This window comes from Caretta caretta, chromosome 9, assembly GCF_965140235.1.
Source record: "Caretta caretta isolate rCarCar2 chromosome 9, rCarCar1.hap1, whole genome shotgun sequence".
NCBI lineage: Eukaryota > Metazoa > Chordata > Testudines > Cheloniidae > Caretta > Caretta caretta.
In genome coordinates this window covers 92,286,391-92,303,020 of record NC_134214.1, presented here as the reverse complement: position 1 = coordinate 92,303,020, position 16,630 = coordinate 92,286,391, and the positions used below count along the sequence as shown (strand labels likewise).

Here is a 16,630-nt window from a genome sequence, read left to right as displayed (position 1 = left end):
TAAGGCCAATAACATGTCCTTTTCTTGCAGTTACAGGGATCCATTAAGAGAAAACTGGAAGATGACAGCTCCCCTGCTTCCAGTGGCATGCCCGATGTCATTTTCCCAAGCGACAATAAGAGACTCTGTCTTGATGATGTAACTCTATCTATGGGCCAAGAGACCAATCCCAATGTGTCATGTCCAGATATGCAGAACTCACCATTCTCTACCAATCACAGCACTTCTTCCATGGGAGTAGCTGGTCATTCAGTGCTGCTTGAAAACAATCACATGAATGGCAGTGGCATTGGTTCTCCATTTTCGGTACCACCCAACACAGAAATAGGACAGAAAGGGACAATAGGTGGACAGAATAATGTTGCTCACTATGATGAGAAAGGAAACAACATGCAGTCTGTGGACCAGGAATTGCAAGATCTGTTAGAAGAGCTGACAAAAATGCCTGATCCTTCTCCTAATGAGCTGGATCTTGAGAAGATCTTGGGAAGCAAGACCGAAGAGCCGCTTGGTCTGAGCCACCCACAGTCGAGCATAAGCACCACACCAAAGTCCTCTCCGCAGACATCTCACTTGGAGAACCACATTGCAAACAAAGATTTTTCTCCAGGTTGCAATCCAACAAGTGGAGGATCACCCCAAATGAGGCCTTCATCTGCTGGGGCTAATTATCCGGTTCCTCCCCCAAACAAAGCTGTTGTATCACCCATCCCTTCGGCAGCACAGAATAAGAACCAGGCACAATCTATTCTGCCAGTACCCTTGCCCAACATGCCTACATCTAACTGGCATGCACAGCAACTAAAGCAGCTGGCAGCAAGCAAACAAGTGTCTACTACTAAACAGCAAGTACAGGCTCCCAACTGGCCAACCATGTCCACTCCAGGTCTTTCTCCGCCTTACAGGCCGGGATCATCCCCCCTCCATCAACCTTTCAGCCCTCAAAATGTCATGGTGTCTGGCATGGCTTCTAATAGTTTACCAGGAAACAATATTCAAAGTCCTCAAAACGCTCTGCTTTCAAGCATGGCTTCCAGTAACAACCCGTCCAGCGGGCCCTCCCCACCATATGGATCAGAGAAGCTTTCCAGTCCAGCGCTTAACCAGCAGCCTTTCAGCCCCCAGAATTCCATACTATCCAATATGACTTCAACCAGCCTCCCAACCAACAATATTAAAAGTCCACAGAACAATTTGGTTTCCAGCATGGCCTCCACGAATACTGGACCCTCCCCACCTTACAGGCCAGAAAAACTGTCAAGCCCAGCTCTGCACCAGCAGCCATTTAGTCCTCAAAATACATTAATTCCTAACATCACTCCCACCAGCAATCCCACCAGTATGCAAAGCTCTCTTTTTAAATTGATGACTACAAACCAGTCCAAAAACATGAACATAATTATGCAGCAGCCATCTAATGGCTTGCAGAATGAGAGTCCTGTTCCCCAAGACCAGTTTTCTTTCAATAACACCAAACCACTGTCTCATTTTGCATCAGAGTCAACTACTCCAAAGATGTCACCCATGACTGCCACTCCAGGGCAGCAATCCCTTATTCACTATCTCCAGCAACAGCAGCAAGCTCCAGCCACACAACAGTCTCCACAGACTAATAATACCCCGTTTATCGAGCAACATCTTCGACAACTGATGCAGCCACCTCGGATGCAGAGACATATGCAGCCTGCTGCTTTGCCATCTCAACCCAGACAGGTTAGAACATTTTCTTCTATATTAAACAGGTTACATTAAAACACTGATGTTTTTGTTGAGGTTTTTTTCCCCCTACCTCTCTGCTTCAAATATAGCATCACTAAGCCCTTTGGCTATGTGCATAGACATAATGGTAACAACATTCTGGGGTTCTTGGGAGTAATTGTATTTATTTCTTCACTCTGTAGTTCCATCACGCACATCCTAGCTGTTTCCCCTAGCTGAGTGGATAGTTCCAAACTATTGTACAACAAATGTCTCAGACCATTTACATCACTTTTTAAGAGAATAGTTTTGCTCTTCTAGTTAGCTTATTTTGGTAACTGTGAAGATATTCACATGATGGATTTGCCATCATCTTTCACTCTTTGTTAAAAGAATTTTTAATACTCTGAACCAGATTCCACCCCAAGTTACACCTCTGAAGCCAGGTAGGCTCAGGTGGGATGGAAAGTGGTGCCAGAATATGGCCCTTGTATGTTTAACAATGCAGCACTTGAGTATCCGGGAGAGACTTGAAATACCTGTTACCAAAACTCACCAAAAAATGACCTCCTTTTGGTGAGTGCCTACCCTTCCCTAGGTAGATCTGGACTATGTGTTGAGTGGACAAAGGACAGCAGCTGTTAGGGGTAAGAAACGCCATTCATTCCTCTCGAGTAACCCTTGCTGCTGAGTGACGTCTGTCCATATCCTACGTGACCTGAGAGATGTTCGTTGTGACCAAGAGCCTTTGACAAAGGGAGAGCTAAAGGAATGGGGTTCGTTCTGTGGGTGCAGGCTCAAGGGAAACAAAGTGGTTAAAATAAAAATGCAATCTCACAGCCACAATTAACTATGTTGCTAACCAGAAGCAAAACTCTGGCAGTAGAATCTGTCGGGCTGCGTTATTGAGCACAGTGGACTCTGACCAGACACCAACTGGCGTGGAATCTAATCACTTATCATTGACCTGCACTCAGAAGAGCGGAGGATGGTCTCTGAGGTGCTGTTGAGTTTAGCTGAGGAATGACAGACAAAATTGAGGGTTTCTTTGTTCTTCACTCTACCACGGTCAGCTTTCAAACATCCAACATGTGCCAGCAGTTCCCACACAATAGTATCTTAGCTACCATAGCTTTTTCCTGTACTAAGAATAAGAAATAAGGTAGCTGTTGGTAAATGTCAGCTTCTTAATGGTAACTAAATGTAGCTCCTTTCCACAGTGGCCATTCTAGGACTGACTCACCCTTTTCCAAATAAGTGTGCTCTTGATAGCCCCTTATGATGATGAATCTGCTTCAAACAGGCTGGTGGGAAGGGCTGAAACTCACTGATGCTGCTTATCCAAACATATGTATCATATACCACCGGGCACTTCAGGGGTTGATTAGGCATTAAAACAGAAAAAACAGGCTACAGATGTAAGGCCCTGATCCAGCAAAGCACTTAGGCACATGCATAATTTAAGAATGTGAGTAGGGTGACCAGATGTCCCGGTTTTATAGGGACAGTCCCGTTATTTGGGGCTTTGTCTTATGTAGGCACCTATTACCCTCCACCCCCGTCCCGATTTTTCACATTTGCTGTCTGTTCACCCCACATCTAAATCCCGTTGTCTTCAGTGAGACTAGTCGTCCTCTTAAAAGTTAAGCATACAGTGAAGTTGTTTGCTGTATCATGGGCTAAGAGTGTTTTTTCCCCTGCTCCTGAGGACCCTGGTGCCCCAATTTTCCCTGCTTTGCATTCTGTCACACACGTTTTGAGCTCCGACATCACTGGAGTAATAGTAATAGGATGAAGTTTAATAGTGAGAAGTGTAAGGTTATGCATTTAGGGATTAATAAGAATTTTCATTGGGTACGCATCAATTAGAAGTAACAGAGGAGGAGAAGGACCTTGGAGTATTGGTTGATCACAGGATGACTGTGAGCCTCCAATGTGATATGGCTGTGCAAAAAGCTAATGTGGTCTTGGGATGCATCAGGAGAGGTATTTCCAGTAGGGATAAGGAAGTTTTAGTACCGTTATACAAGGCACTGGTGAGACCTCACCTGGAATACTGTGTGCAGTTCTGGTCTCCCATGTTTAAGAAGGATGAATTCAAATTGGAACAGGTACAGAGAAGGGCTACTAGGATGATCCAAGGAATGGAAAACATGTCTTATGAAAGGAGACTCAAGGAGCTTGGCTTGTTTAGCCTAACTAAAAGAAGGTTGAGGGGAGATATGATTACTCTCTATAAATATATCAAAGGGATAAATACCCGAGAGTGAGAGGAATTATTTAAGCTCAATACCAACGTGGACACAAGAACAAATGGATATAAACTCATCATCGGGAAGTTTAGACTTGAAATTAGATAAAGGTTTCTAACCATCAGAGGGGTGAAGTTTTGGAATAGCCTTCCAAGGGAAGCAGTGGGGGCAAAAGATCTATCTGGCTTTAAGATTAAACTCGATAAGTTTATGGAGGAGATGGTATGATGGAATAACATGATTTTGGTAATTAATTGAGCTTTAAATATTCATGGTAAATAGGCCTAATGGCCTGTGATGGGATGTTAGATGGGGTGGGATCTGAGTTACCCAGGAAAGAATTTTCTGTAGTATCTGGCTGGTGAATCTTGCCCATATGCTCAGGGTATAGCTGATCGCCATATTTGGGGTCGGGAAGGAATTTTCCTCCAGGGCAAATTGGAAGAGGCCCTGGAGGCTTTTCACCTTCCTCTGTAGCATGGGGCATGGGTCACTTGCTGGAGGATTCTCTGCTCCTTGAAGTCTTTAAACCACGAGTTGAGGACTTCAATAGCTCAGACATAGGTGAGGTTTTTCAAGAGTGGGTGGGTGAGATTCTATGGCCTGCGTTGTGCAGGAGATCAGACTAGATGATCATAATGGTCCCTTCTGACCTTAATATCTATGAATCTATGAATCACTGATTTATTCTTTTTAGCCAAAAAAACCTGGAAAAGATGTGCTTTGGAGATTGTCTTTAACTGGTCAGTGGCTCCTCTTCAGGCATCTTTCTTCATGCTTGGCCTGTGCTGCATTTCTAGCCCCTGCCCGCCTACAGCAAGCGAGCGTATAATTTGGGGGCTATTAGTAAAGATCAAGGACAGTTGAGACAGTGATTACAGGTGGTGATTATTTCACATGTCCACGTCAGTTAGGGAAGGTCACAGTGCCTTACTGATTTTATAAGGTAAGACTTATTACATTAATTATTTCTAAACTACACTGCTTCTCCAGGTTTTATAGCTTGTTAAGCTGCTTGTGATCAATGGTGAGTGTTGAAGATCAGGATATTTGCCCTAGGTTTTAATAACTTTGACAATTTTTAATAAAAAAAATGGCCCCGTATGCAAAATTATAAAAAATACCATGGAGAGAGCATATTCTAGACACATGAAACATCAGAATTCCAGTATACTTAAATTTCTTTGACTATTAGTACTTAACTTTTGCTGTTTTGTATACAGTTATTTTTTCAATTGGGTCAAAAGCACTGACGTTGAGCTTTTATTCACAATCCCGATTTCACACTAGGTTTATGCCTGTGTAATTCAGTGGATTTCAGTGGAGTCATTCCAATACACCGATGTACCTGAGAGCAGAATCGGGCCCTTTATAGTTTATTACCACCACCTCTCCATCACAACCAGAAACGAATAGAACTATTCAAACACAAATCGATCATTGCATTAAAGGACAACAAGTAAAAGATCAGGAAGGGGAGGCAAATAGCTTCTCCATCTTTAAAAGTAGTAACTGTTAATGGAGAACAATATGGAGAAATATGTTAAGAGGAAATTAACATAGTACCCTGGAATGTTGTTTGGTGTTTTGAAATCATCCCCCTACTCTGTGCATGCGTGTGTTTGTATATGTGACTAAAATTTATAAAGAGAAGGCACAGTGCTTTCTTCTTTTGAGCAAGAGATGCGGCTTTGTACAGAAGAAGGAGGAGAGAATGGCTGGTGGCCAGTTGGAGGAAGAACAATAAAGCATGAAACTGGATCTTTGCAGGGGCAGAGCAGCATGGGGAATGGAGCAGCTGCTGTGACATAGACTCAAAGTGTGAGCTGCGTTGTTGTTGTTGTTACACGTTAAAGAGAAGACTCTGCATTCCAAAAGCTGGAGTAACCTACTGATGTCTCGCAGCTATATGGTTTTTTTGTACTTCAGAGATTAAAATATATCATGTAGCTTAGTCAGACTGTTTTCAAAATCGCATAGTGCCTGGACAATTGGTAAATCTGATAATGTCTAATCTTCTCTCATCTGAAGTGCTGTGTCTTCATTGTTGAGCATTGACAGATATTGATTTAGTCACTGACAGTTTGCATTTTGTGATATTGGAAAGCCTGGTACTGCTAGCATTGGTCGTGTAGATTATATTCAAGTTTTCATTTTGCCCATGTAGTATAGATCCATGCAGAGTGAAATTACGCACACCAATTTGGATTCATAAATTTACACTACAGAGAAGGACATGAAAGGCCAAATTGTCAAAAGTGATCTCCAAAAATATCATGCACACTTTTCCACACTTAGGAGATTCTGTGGTCTCAAAGGTTTGTCAGGTTTTGGACACGTGGCAGGTTGGAAAGGAGAGCACAAACTGCATTTGCCCAGATAGACCGGATAGCTGTGCATCGCTCTGATTTGCATGCAGTGCAGTTTGCACTTGCAGATCTGCATTCTTGCATGTCAAAAATGTAGTGCCTGATTTTCCTCTGATGTAATATTGCCTTCAGTGGAATTACTCTTGATTCCTATTGGCGTGAGAAGAGAACTGCGTCCTTGAATGAGGAAATGAAGGTCCCCAGAAGGTTAAAGGTGGGCAAATGAGCACACTGCAATGTTAGTGGCTGAGTTCAGGTTGCTTTGAAAGGAGCAGGTTGGGACACTTCCAGTCTTCTTGGGCCGAAATTTGACATGTAGTAAAACTGTGTAGAACATGGTAAGAGACTGGCATCTAGACTGTGTAAGTATCTTAAAAACAAAATACCATTTTACTGATTGTTTTGCAGAGGATATAAATAATAAATCGCCATCCTTTGGGTGTGACACACTGCACATTCCTGAGCTCCCCTTGCTCTGCGGCAGCCAAACATGCTATTCCTAGAGCTCTGTGCATTCCTGCTGACATGTGGGATATCTGTACAGAGAGGAGTCAACAAAAGGTATGTTGGCTTCAGCTCTGTTGCCAAAACCATGGGAGGGAAGAATGGAGAGGAGCAAAAATCAGCTGGAAAACAATTCTATTTATAGGATGAATGGTCAGACTTACATCTTGCTATTGAGTGGTGCATGGAGAAGAGTAAGAAAGTGATGAAGCAGACTGAAATGAAGAGTGCGAAAATACCAAAGGGGCTTGACTGTATTTCTTTAGCTGAGGGGAAAGCTAGTAATACAGTGTCTGAGTTGGCAGCATAAATTATAGGTAGCAAAGCAGAATGAAAACCCGTCAACTAGATTATTTAAGGTGTTTTTCCTTTTTGCATTTGAGCTAATGTTTTGTTTCTGAGCCTAAGCTCTTGCATTTAGAAACAAACCTGAAGAAGAAATTTGCAGTTCTAAGAGTACACTAACCCAGTGCTTTGGTGTTAAAGGTGCCCTGTTATATTCTCCATCGCATTATATTCATTTACCTTTTATCTATATAGGCATAAACATTTGAATACCCTGGGACTGAGTCTCCCAGTGCCATGCACCATGGTGGTCATTTACACCAGTGGAAAGTCAGCCTATAGTGGGTGCAAAATGCTAATATGCTGGCTGGGTAGCTGCTCTGGTGTAAATGGACAAGCATTCTGAAAAGCAATGGAGAATCAGGCTCCTTGAATCTAAGTACGTCCAAATCTTGTTGTGACTTTAGGGGAAAATACCCAGTGTTTTAAACGCCCAGATGTTGCATGGAGACGTGTCTAGCGTCCAAGCTGTCCTGCATGAATAAACCTTTAGTTGATCAGACCAAAAACTGCTGGCCAGATTTCATCTGTGTCTTCTGGGAACATTTTTGAAAAGTGTCAGATTTAGTTTCTTCAATGCCACTTAGAAAGAAGTTCCAATTGGGTTTTGTTTTGGGTTTGTTTGGGGGGTTGGTTTTTTTTTTTATGGTTAGAAAAGTGTTTCTGTTTTTTCATGTTACTTCTTTACTAGTATGGTGGAGAAGAAGAACGGATTTGATTTCAAAGGGTATTACTAGTGATAGTACAATGCGGAGCCCAGGCCTTTGAGGGTGTGGAGAGCTTCTAAAGGCAAAGCAACAAGCCCTTCAGCTAATTAAGTGCCTTTGAATGGTGAATAAAGGATGCCGGTGATGAATCAGGATTACAGAAAGCAATAAGTCTGAGCCTGGAGTTTGACCTCGCCACATACTTTCCTCACAGATGTGAAAATATCTGCTTGAATGGTCATTTCTGCTTTTACATTTATTTGTGCAATTGGAATTGTTTTTCTCAATCTTGTAGGGTGCTTTTTTCCCCTCCTTTCAGCAGTCTCAAAGGAGCCCTCATGAAACTGTTATAGATTGGTCTTTAATTTCCCCCAAGGCAAATGTTAAAAACATTTTAGAAACTCAGAGATAAACTCTTCAAAACCTGTGGTGGACTTGGTCACTTAATGTCCAGGGAGAGGGTCCCGCAGTTAATGCAACAATTCGAAATGCAAGAGTTAGAAATTTAATTGCAAAGACTAGTTTTCATTTAAATCAGATTTATTTTTATATAATTATTTTCCTTTATGTGTTTAAATTGTGGGCACCCTTCTCTTGTACCAGAGTTTTCTGGATTTCGGGGTATGTCTGCATTGTAAAATGAGCCTTTGTAGTCAAATCTTTAAACTTCTTTGGTTTGTGGATCTGACAATATCTTAAAAACTCTTCATAGTGCATCAGCCTCAGAGGAACAATCCATGCAGGACAGTAGTTACCAATAAACCGTCTCCTGCTGTAAATGGAAGACCAGAAACTAAATTAATTTTACCACCCCATCCCGTCATCACCCCCTTATTTTTTTCTGAAAATTGCTAGGAAACTCTGTCAAAGCGGAAACTCTTTCCTTGATCCATCACGCTCTCACCTTCTTAAATTTATTTTCCCCTTAACAATACAGAACAAGTCCATGCCAGCAGCACAGTTCGTTCAGCACTTATGGCATGAGCAACCCTGCAAAAATAAATGAGTGTGTTCACTCAAGCTGCAGAAATAGAAAAGAATCTTAGGGTTTATAGTAAAGAGGGGTGCCTGGGGGGATATTACGCAAAATATCTTTCTTGCCTCTTCCCCACATGACAAGATGAGGATGTATAAAATGTGTGCACATTCATACACGTAGTATTTTAAAATTGCTGTTGGAGGTGTGGGCTGCATCTGTCCGAGGGGGAGCGTAAGCCAGTAATTGAAAGAGATTCAGAAACAAGCCTGGAATTTTACCCTAACACTCTGTCTTTAATTAACTTCCTTGTACCTAGGAATTGAAGCACATGGGATGTGCTACAGCTTTGTATCACAAATGTTCATAGACCCCGCAATACTACAGTACTTGCATGGTGAGCAGAGGACATTGCACATCATGCAAAGTTCTCTGCCTTAGCACTGAAATAAAGCTTGCTTTTGTGGTTTTAAGTCAGTCCCTTCGTGTTGCTTTAAGCAACAAATGCGCTGTTGTTTCTCTTTGTTTAACAGTAGTCGAAGGGGAAGCGGGGGGAAACCCTCCCTCAAATGTGTAATGAAAGTGACATGATCGTGTTAAAAAGTGTCTCATTAGCTTTAAGTGGAGCCAGATTCTGCCACCCTTTCTCGCACGTAGTAATACCCTACTCTCCAGGACTCCCCATTGACTTCAGTGGGGATGCACCTCCAGTAACGGTATCAGACTCTTGCCCATGGAGTGTGCATGTGGGTGGGTTGTTGTTTTTTTTAGTTTCTTACCAAAAAGACACTTGGAGCAAGAGCCCATCCTGTAAACCTTGATGAGTAACTTTTCCTTCCATGAACCCCATTGAGTAAAACGGCAGTACTTGCAAGTGCAGTTACAGGACTGGGCCCGAACTACAGATTTTCATTGAAAACATTTTTAAGCCTTTATTGGCACAAAAAGCATCTGACCATAGAAACCTTTCATAGGTTCATAGATTCCCAGGCCAGAAGGGACCATTGTGGTGGTCTAGTCTGACCTATGGCCTGTGCTCTACAGGAGAACTTCCCAACAATAATTCCTAGAACGGATCTTTAAGAAAAACATCCAATCTTCATTTTAAAATTGCCAGTGATGGAGCATGTACCACGACCCTTGTAAATTGTTCCAATGGTTAATTGCCCTTTCTGATAAAAATGTACACCTTATTTCTGGTATGAATTTGTTTTCTACTTCCAGCCATTGAATTGTCTTTTATACCTTTCTCTGCTAAATTTAAAAGCCCATGTTTGAATATTTGTTCCCCATGTAGGTACTTATAAACTGCGATCTAGTCACCCTTTAAACCTTCCCTTTGTTAAGCTAAATAGATTGAGTCTATCACTCCAAGGCAGGTTTTCTAATCCTTTAATCATAATTATGGCTCTTCCCTGAACCCTCTCCAATTTTACAACACCCTTCTTGAATTGTGGACACCAAAACTGGACACAGTATTCCTTCAACAGTTGCACCAGTGCCAAATACAGAGGTAAAAAAGGTCTCTGCTTGTACTCAAGAAAGATTCCCCTGTTTATGCATCCTAGCATCACATTAGCTCTTTTGGCTGCAGCATCACACTGGGAACTCACATTCAGCTGATTTTCCACCATGACCCCCAAATCTTTTTCAAAGTCCCTGATTCCCAGGGTAGAGTCCCCCGCACCTGTAAGTATGACCTGAATTGTTCCTAGATGTATACATTTCTATTTTGCTATATTAAAACACACATTTTTCGCTTGCATCCAGCTTACCAAGTGATCCAGGTCATTCTGTATCAATGACCTGTCCCCTTCATTATTTACCGCTCTCACAATTTTTGTCATCTGCAAACTTTACATTTTATTCTTCTGGGTCATTGATAAAAATGTTAACTAGCATACAGCCAGAGACAGATCTGTATGGGCTCCCACTAAAAACATGCCTGTTCAATAATAATTTCTCATCTTACAATTACATTTTGAGACCAGTTTAATTTATAAACAACTGAACAAAGGTTGGTAACTTTTTCTTGACTGTGCCCTTATCTTCGAAGGGACTTAAACACTCTGAACATTGGAGTTTCAAATGGGAATACAGAGGGACCCTTTCTTATTAGTTAGTGCCTAGAGGGCATCACAATGAAGTTATCTGAATGCAGAGTCTGCCTGCGTCTCATTTATAAAAAGACCATGAATAGTGATTTAGCTGATGGCCAAGGGATGCTACTTGTGTTTTCACTTGTAAGTTCATACAACCATAACTCCCATATTAAAAAGGTGTGTATGTGTGTGTTGTACTCATGAATGCCAAGAAGTATTTTCCATTACCCTAATGTGGGCCTGATCCCATTTTCCTCCCATATTGAAAACTCTCATTGACTTCACTACCTCTAACCTCCGATTCTTGCCATATTTGAGGAAGATTTTTTTTTAGATACAGGCAAAGGATTTCCAAAAGTGACTAGTAATTTTTGGGGAGCCCTAAAGGGGCCTGATTGTCAGAACACTTCAATGTGTCTCACCTTAGGCACCCAAAATCATGAGTCACTTTTGAAAATCCTTTGCCAAAGTATTTTGAAAACATGATTTATATGGTCATAGTGATTTCTCAGACCCCACCCTCTGCTATGTGTCTGTTTTACAAGGCAAAAATATTTAAAGAAAGAACCAAAAGCTGATGTCACATAAACAGGGGAAAAAAAAATCATTTTGAGGGTTGGTAAACTGTGTGACTGAAATATGAAGGCAGGTTTGGAGGGTGGGGGAAATACAGTCAGCTACTTGGTCAATCTGGTTATGCCACTTCGGTAGTTTTTGGCCTCGGTGAAAGAAGTACTGAACAACAACAACAACAAAAGTGCAAACCTGTTCTGTTTCAGATGCAATACCTAGAAATAACTTTCCTGGTAAAATGAACTCAGTTTCTTTCTTTCTCTTTTTCTCTGGGCATTTTGGAGAAATTTCAGTGCGTGGGTGGGGGAAAACAGACAAGTGGCTGTAAACAGGAACTGATATTGTCTCTGCTTCTGAATGGGAAGAGAACTGAACTGGCTTCATTGGTTTCTGTTGTACATCTGTGTATCTGGAAACACTGGGATGATTCAGAGTTTGCTGATTAATACAGGAGCAAGCAAAATGGTGCGAATTAACTGCCATTACAGATCTGCTCTGTGTGGCAAATATGCCCCTGGAACAAATGCTCGTCTATGAAAATGGCTTAGAGAAAAAGGTAAAGGGTCTTAAATACAAATTAGGCGCAGTCGCTTCAAAGCTGTTAACGTTAATGTGAGAAAGCGAGACACTATTACGAGCTGCCTTCAATAATTCTGCCCATTTAGGAAGCAAATCAGCCTGCTCTCTTTGGCTTTGCAATATTTCTGTTTCAAGTACTTAGGTCTGTTTCAAGTATCATACACTAATCACTGATAGAAATTCACAATCAAAATGTAGCAGCCTCTTAGGACTCTGAAGGCTAATCACTCTAGGACATGTACATGCTGAAGTTTAATTTTTTATGCTGTATTCAGGGGGAACATATGACCATATTGCTATGTCATTCTAACAATGTCTCTTGGCCATTTAAAAAATATTAGGCCTGTCCTACCATTTAACTGTTTGAGGTCCAAGTGCAGAACATTAAAAAAAAAAAAAAGTGGGTTGAATTTCTTTAGCATAGCTAGTATTATCTATAAAATCCAGTGCCATGCGTTAACATTTCTGATGCCAATGATTACCAGGGATGAAAAGAGACACTAAAGACAGAAAAAAACCTGATGAATAGAGGGTAGGTAGTTATTTTTACTGTTTACATTGCAGTATTCCCTAAGAGGTCCAAGTCAGGATCAGGAGCCCCCCACTTGTACAAATGTATCTGAGATGGTCCCTGCCTGAAGGCTTTACTGTTGAAGGCCATGATCCTGCAAAGACTTGAGAACATGCTTAACTTCACATACTGGGAGTAGTCCCATGACTTCGACAGGACTACTCAGATGTGTAAAGTTAATCACATGTGTAAGTCTTCACAGGATCAAGGTCTAAACTGACGAAAGGGATGCAGCAGAGTGATGATTGGCAAATGTCATATTAGTCCAATGATTTTTTTTAATGGTATGAACTTTGATGTAGTGTTTCACATCAGTTCTAACGTGGCTTTTAATAGCCTTTTTTATGCAAGTTTAATAATTATTCTTTAAATTTCTGTGACTTTGAGCACGTTCACAGTGTAGTTTGTTTCACTGATTAATTTCATTCCATAGGGGGTTGGGTTTCAGGGAGAATCAGGCATAAAGGAGATAAAACCTTCCCTTTGCAAAGGTGGCGAGGGGTGGCAGGGGGGCTGACCCTCATCTGCCATTTCATCTACAACAGTGACAACAGCAAATGAGAAGAAACCCTTAAAAGGCTCTTTTTGGAATCGCAGCCCCCTAATGTTAATACTTTTCTTCCATTTCCAGAAAGGTTAGGATGTACTATCGGGGGACAGCATTAATATCCCCAACATAAACAAATCAATTTTAGTTGGTACTTAAAGACTGAGGACTTTTGGGAGCCTCGCCTTGAATACTGAGTGTGTTGAATTCTAATATTTCCTGTTGGCTAACACAATATTAAGTATATGCTCTTGCTCTCTGATTTACAAGGCACTTACATTTGGATAGGTTATTTTCCCCTACCATGACTATAGTGGGGTTTGTTTTAAACAGTGAATGATCTTAAATCTATTCTTTTTATTTCACACGGCTGTTTTTGTGATCCTTTCTTTATTAAATCAGCATACGTTCCTTTTTTAAATAGCTTTATTCAGTTTTCTGTTGGGAAATGTGGTGTTTAACAGAAAAATTGCATAACAAGGATGAGTTACTTTTTTTGCCCCCTTTTCCCAAGAGATGTCCCGTGACTTCCTCTATTACTCCATTAATCGCTATAGCTCAAAATTCATTCTGATCAAAGGAGCAGAATGAGGTTGAAAAGTGCAGATTCTGGCAATTGACTTGACTGTTTAGATTCCCTGCTGAGCTCATTTACATCTGGAATTAAGCTGTTCCTGCTGTATTTTTCCTGCTGTATTTTTGCTCTTCAGTTTATTGACAATAGTACTCTTTCCAGCCCCGTCCTCATGGGGGGGCACAGCGCTGAAGGAAGAGCAATAACCATGGGCTGACTGACCATTCAGATTACTTTGACTGAGATTCAGAACAGAATTTCTCTAGGATCTGTAGAACCAAAGTCCTGCCACGGTACTAGTGAGGCTATATAATCTGCTTGTGAATTTTCAGTGTCTGTCTTTTGATCTGATTATGTATTTCAGTATAGAACCTGCTAACTGAACAGAACCTCAGGAGAAACTGAAGTAAATACAGGACACCCCCCTCCCCCGCCTTATGTAATCATTCCATTCCGGAAAGCCTTGCGTAACTCGAATTTTGCGTAAGTCGGAAACATATTCCCTTACGTTATGCAAAAATTTCCTCAACTCGAAAATCCTATTTCTGGTTTATGGAACTTTTTCTGTAAAAATTCAAATTTGCGTAAGTTGGGTCTTGCGTAACCCAGGGAGCGTCTGTAATTAAGTTTGTGTGTTTTATTTAAGCACCGTGTTTTCATCTTCTTCAGCTATACCTGGATCATTACCTATGCTTCAAGTGAAGAAGACATCATTTTAAAATACGTAAGGAAAAAAATTGCAAACCTCTTGAAGTCTCTGGTGAAAGTCTTACTTTACCATATAATGGCTTAGTTAAAAGATGCAATTGACTTTAATGTCTCCGTATTCTAAGATCAGGTCTTGGTACCATGAAGTGCTTCTGGATTTCTGAAGTGTGTGTGTGTTGTAAAATATATAATGTCCTTGGCAGTTTGGTACCTGATCTTGTCTTCTTCATGCACCCCAAATTTCCACTGATGTCACTGTGAGTTCTGAGTGCACAAGGAATGCGGTGTGGGGCCCTTGATGTGATAATTGTTTTATGATTAAACCGCTCCCAAAAGTGTGCTAGATGCTTCACAGACAACAGAGATAGATACATTCCCTGCCCTCAACAGAGACTCACATATCATTGAACTGACCTATTGTTGCTGAAATGTGAATGGCACTCCGTTATCGGAGAATATTGTGTATTGAATGGTTTAAGAGTACTTAAGATTAGCATGAGCAGAGAGAGAGAGTGATGTTATCATTATGTACTGACTGGCCGTTCTGAAAAGATGTGAGTAGAGCCAGTCAACAATTTTCTGTACATGTTTTGTTTGTTTGTTTAATTTTCGTTTTGTTTTGTTTTTTAAAAAAGGGAAATTTCTGCTTTCATTTAAAGTTGTCTTTTTTTTTCCCCCCCCCAAACCTGAAAATTTTCCACTTTTGGTTTTTCTGGAAAATCCCAACTATTGCAAGAAAAACTTGAATTTTGTTTTCATCAAAATTATTTGTGGAGGGGTGGAACAGGGAAAATTCTTTGCACAACCAGCTCTGCGTGTGAGCTTTTTTCTGATGCACACGCGGACAGGCTGGGGTTTTAATTTAAAAATGAGCAACTGTCCTGAATTAGAGTTCCTGTGTGAAATGAAGTCAGAGGGAAGGTCCAGATTGTACCTGCTTTACCCATTCTAGCTTTCCATGGTGTGGAACTGTGTCAGTTTTAACATGCTGGAGTCTTCCCAGATTCTGCATGGACTCTCTTTAAGCAAGAAATGTTGTTATACTATGGGGCAGTAATTTAGCTCTCTCCAGGACGTCTTGTTTTGTTTACGTACAAGTGTGAACAATACTGAGGGTTACCTAGGGGCTTCTGAAAGAATGATGATGTCCAGATGCCACTGTAAAGAAGATCTTTTCTCTAGAGTACTAATCCTTGCCCCATCTCTCTCTTAATTAAACGTTTTAGGGGCAGTTACATAATTGCTTTCTAGATTACTGCAAAGTGTAACGAAACAGTCAAGTTGTTTTGTACCCTCTCACAAAGTTGTTTTTCGCATTCTAACTGGGAGCAGATATTTTTAAAACCGTGACCACTATAATAACCCTTTCCAAACCAGACCTTTGTGTCTGAAAATCTGGACTCCGAGGGAAATATAGAGTGCCTTTGCGTGCCCATGGTGTAACCTAAGAGCTTTAGCAAATAAGAAGGAATTAAAGTAATTCATAGTAACAGAGGCATGAAAACTCAAGTGACCTTCTGTAAATTCTCTGTGTGCATTTCTACCCCAGTGACACTATTTCCTCTCCTGTAACACTGTTCCTCCACGCCTTTGCTGCTCAGAAAACAAACAGCTACTCGTCTGGGAAACTGGCTCGCATGTTTGCGAATACGTTACAGGCTTGAACGCGTATTTGTAACAGCAATTCATGATTGGGATGACGGGAAGGAAATGAGCAGGAAACATCATATTCTATCTCTCTCTGAAATCTTGCTCGTGAAAGATACGGTTACCACCATAATGATTGAATGCTAACTGATTCATTGTGCTGTGAGGCGGAGGAGCCAGGCGGGTTGTCTTTTTACTCAAACTCCACTTTGGTTTAGTTGCCGAGGAAGGGCAGGAGAGGGTTAGAAAGCTGCTGCCCCTGCATCCAGTGCATGTTTTTCTCAGAAAAGAAGAGGCGCCGCCAGCCAAGGGCTCTTTCCTTTGGAACCTGCGGCTGAGCAGGGCCCCTTTGGCTTGCAAGACGAAGCGGGCGGGCAGACAGCCCCTTTCCTGAATCCCAGGCAGGCAGGCACCAGGCGGCTGAAGGAAGAGAGGCACCAGGCTGAATTAGATTGCCTCACTGTCCAAAGCAGGCAGT

General features: G+C 41.4%; 1 protein-coding gene across 3 annotated transcripts in view; it reads left to right on the top strand.

Annotated features, from left to right (window-relative positions):
* MAMLD1 (mastermind like domain containing 1) overlaps positions 1 to 16,630 on the top strand; it is a 349,693-nt gene that overhangs the window by 310,687 nt on the left and 22,376 nt on the right. For all 3 annotated transcript variants that reach the window (XM_075132553.1, XM_048864991.2, XM_048864990.2), the window contains exon 2: positions 31 to 1,713. In XM_075132553.1, coding sequence (XP_074988654.1) covers positions 88 to 1,713 — 1,626 coding nt within the window. In that variant the 5' untranslated portion in view covers positions 31 to 87. The remainder of the gene's footprint in view (positions 1 to 30; positions 1,714 to 16,630) is intronic.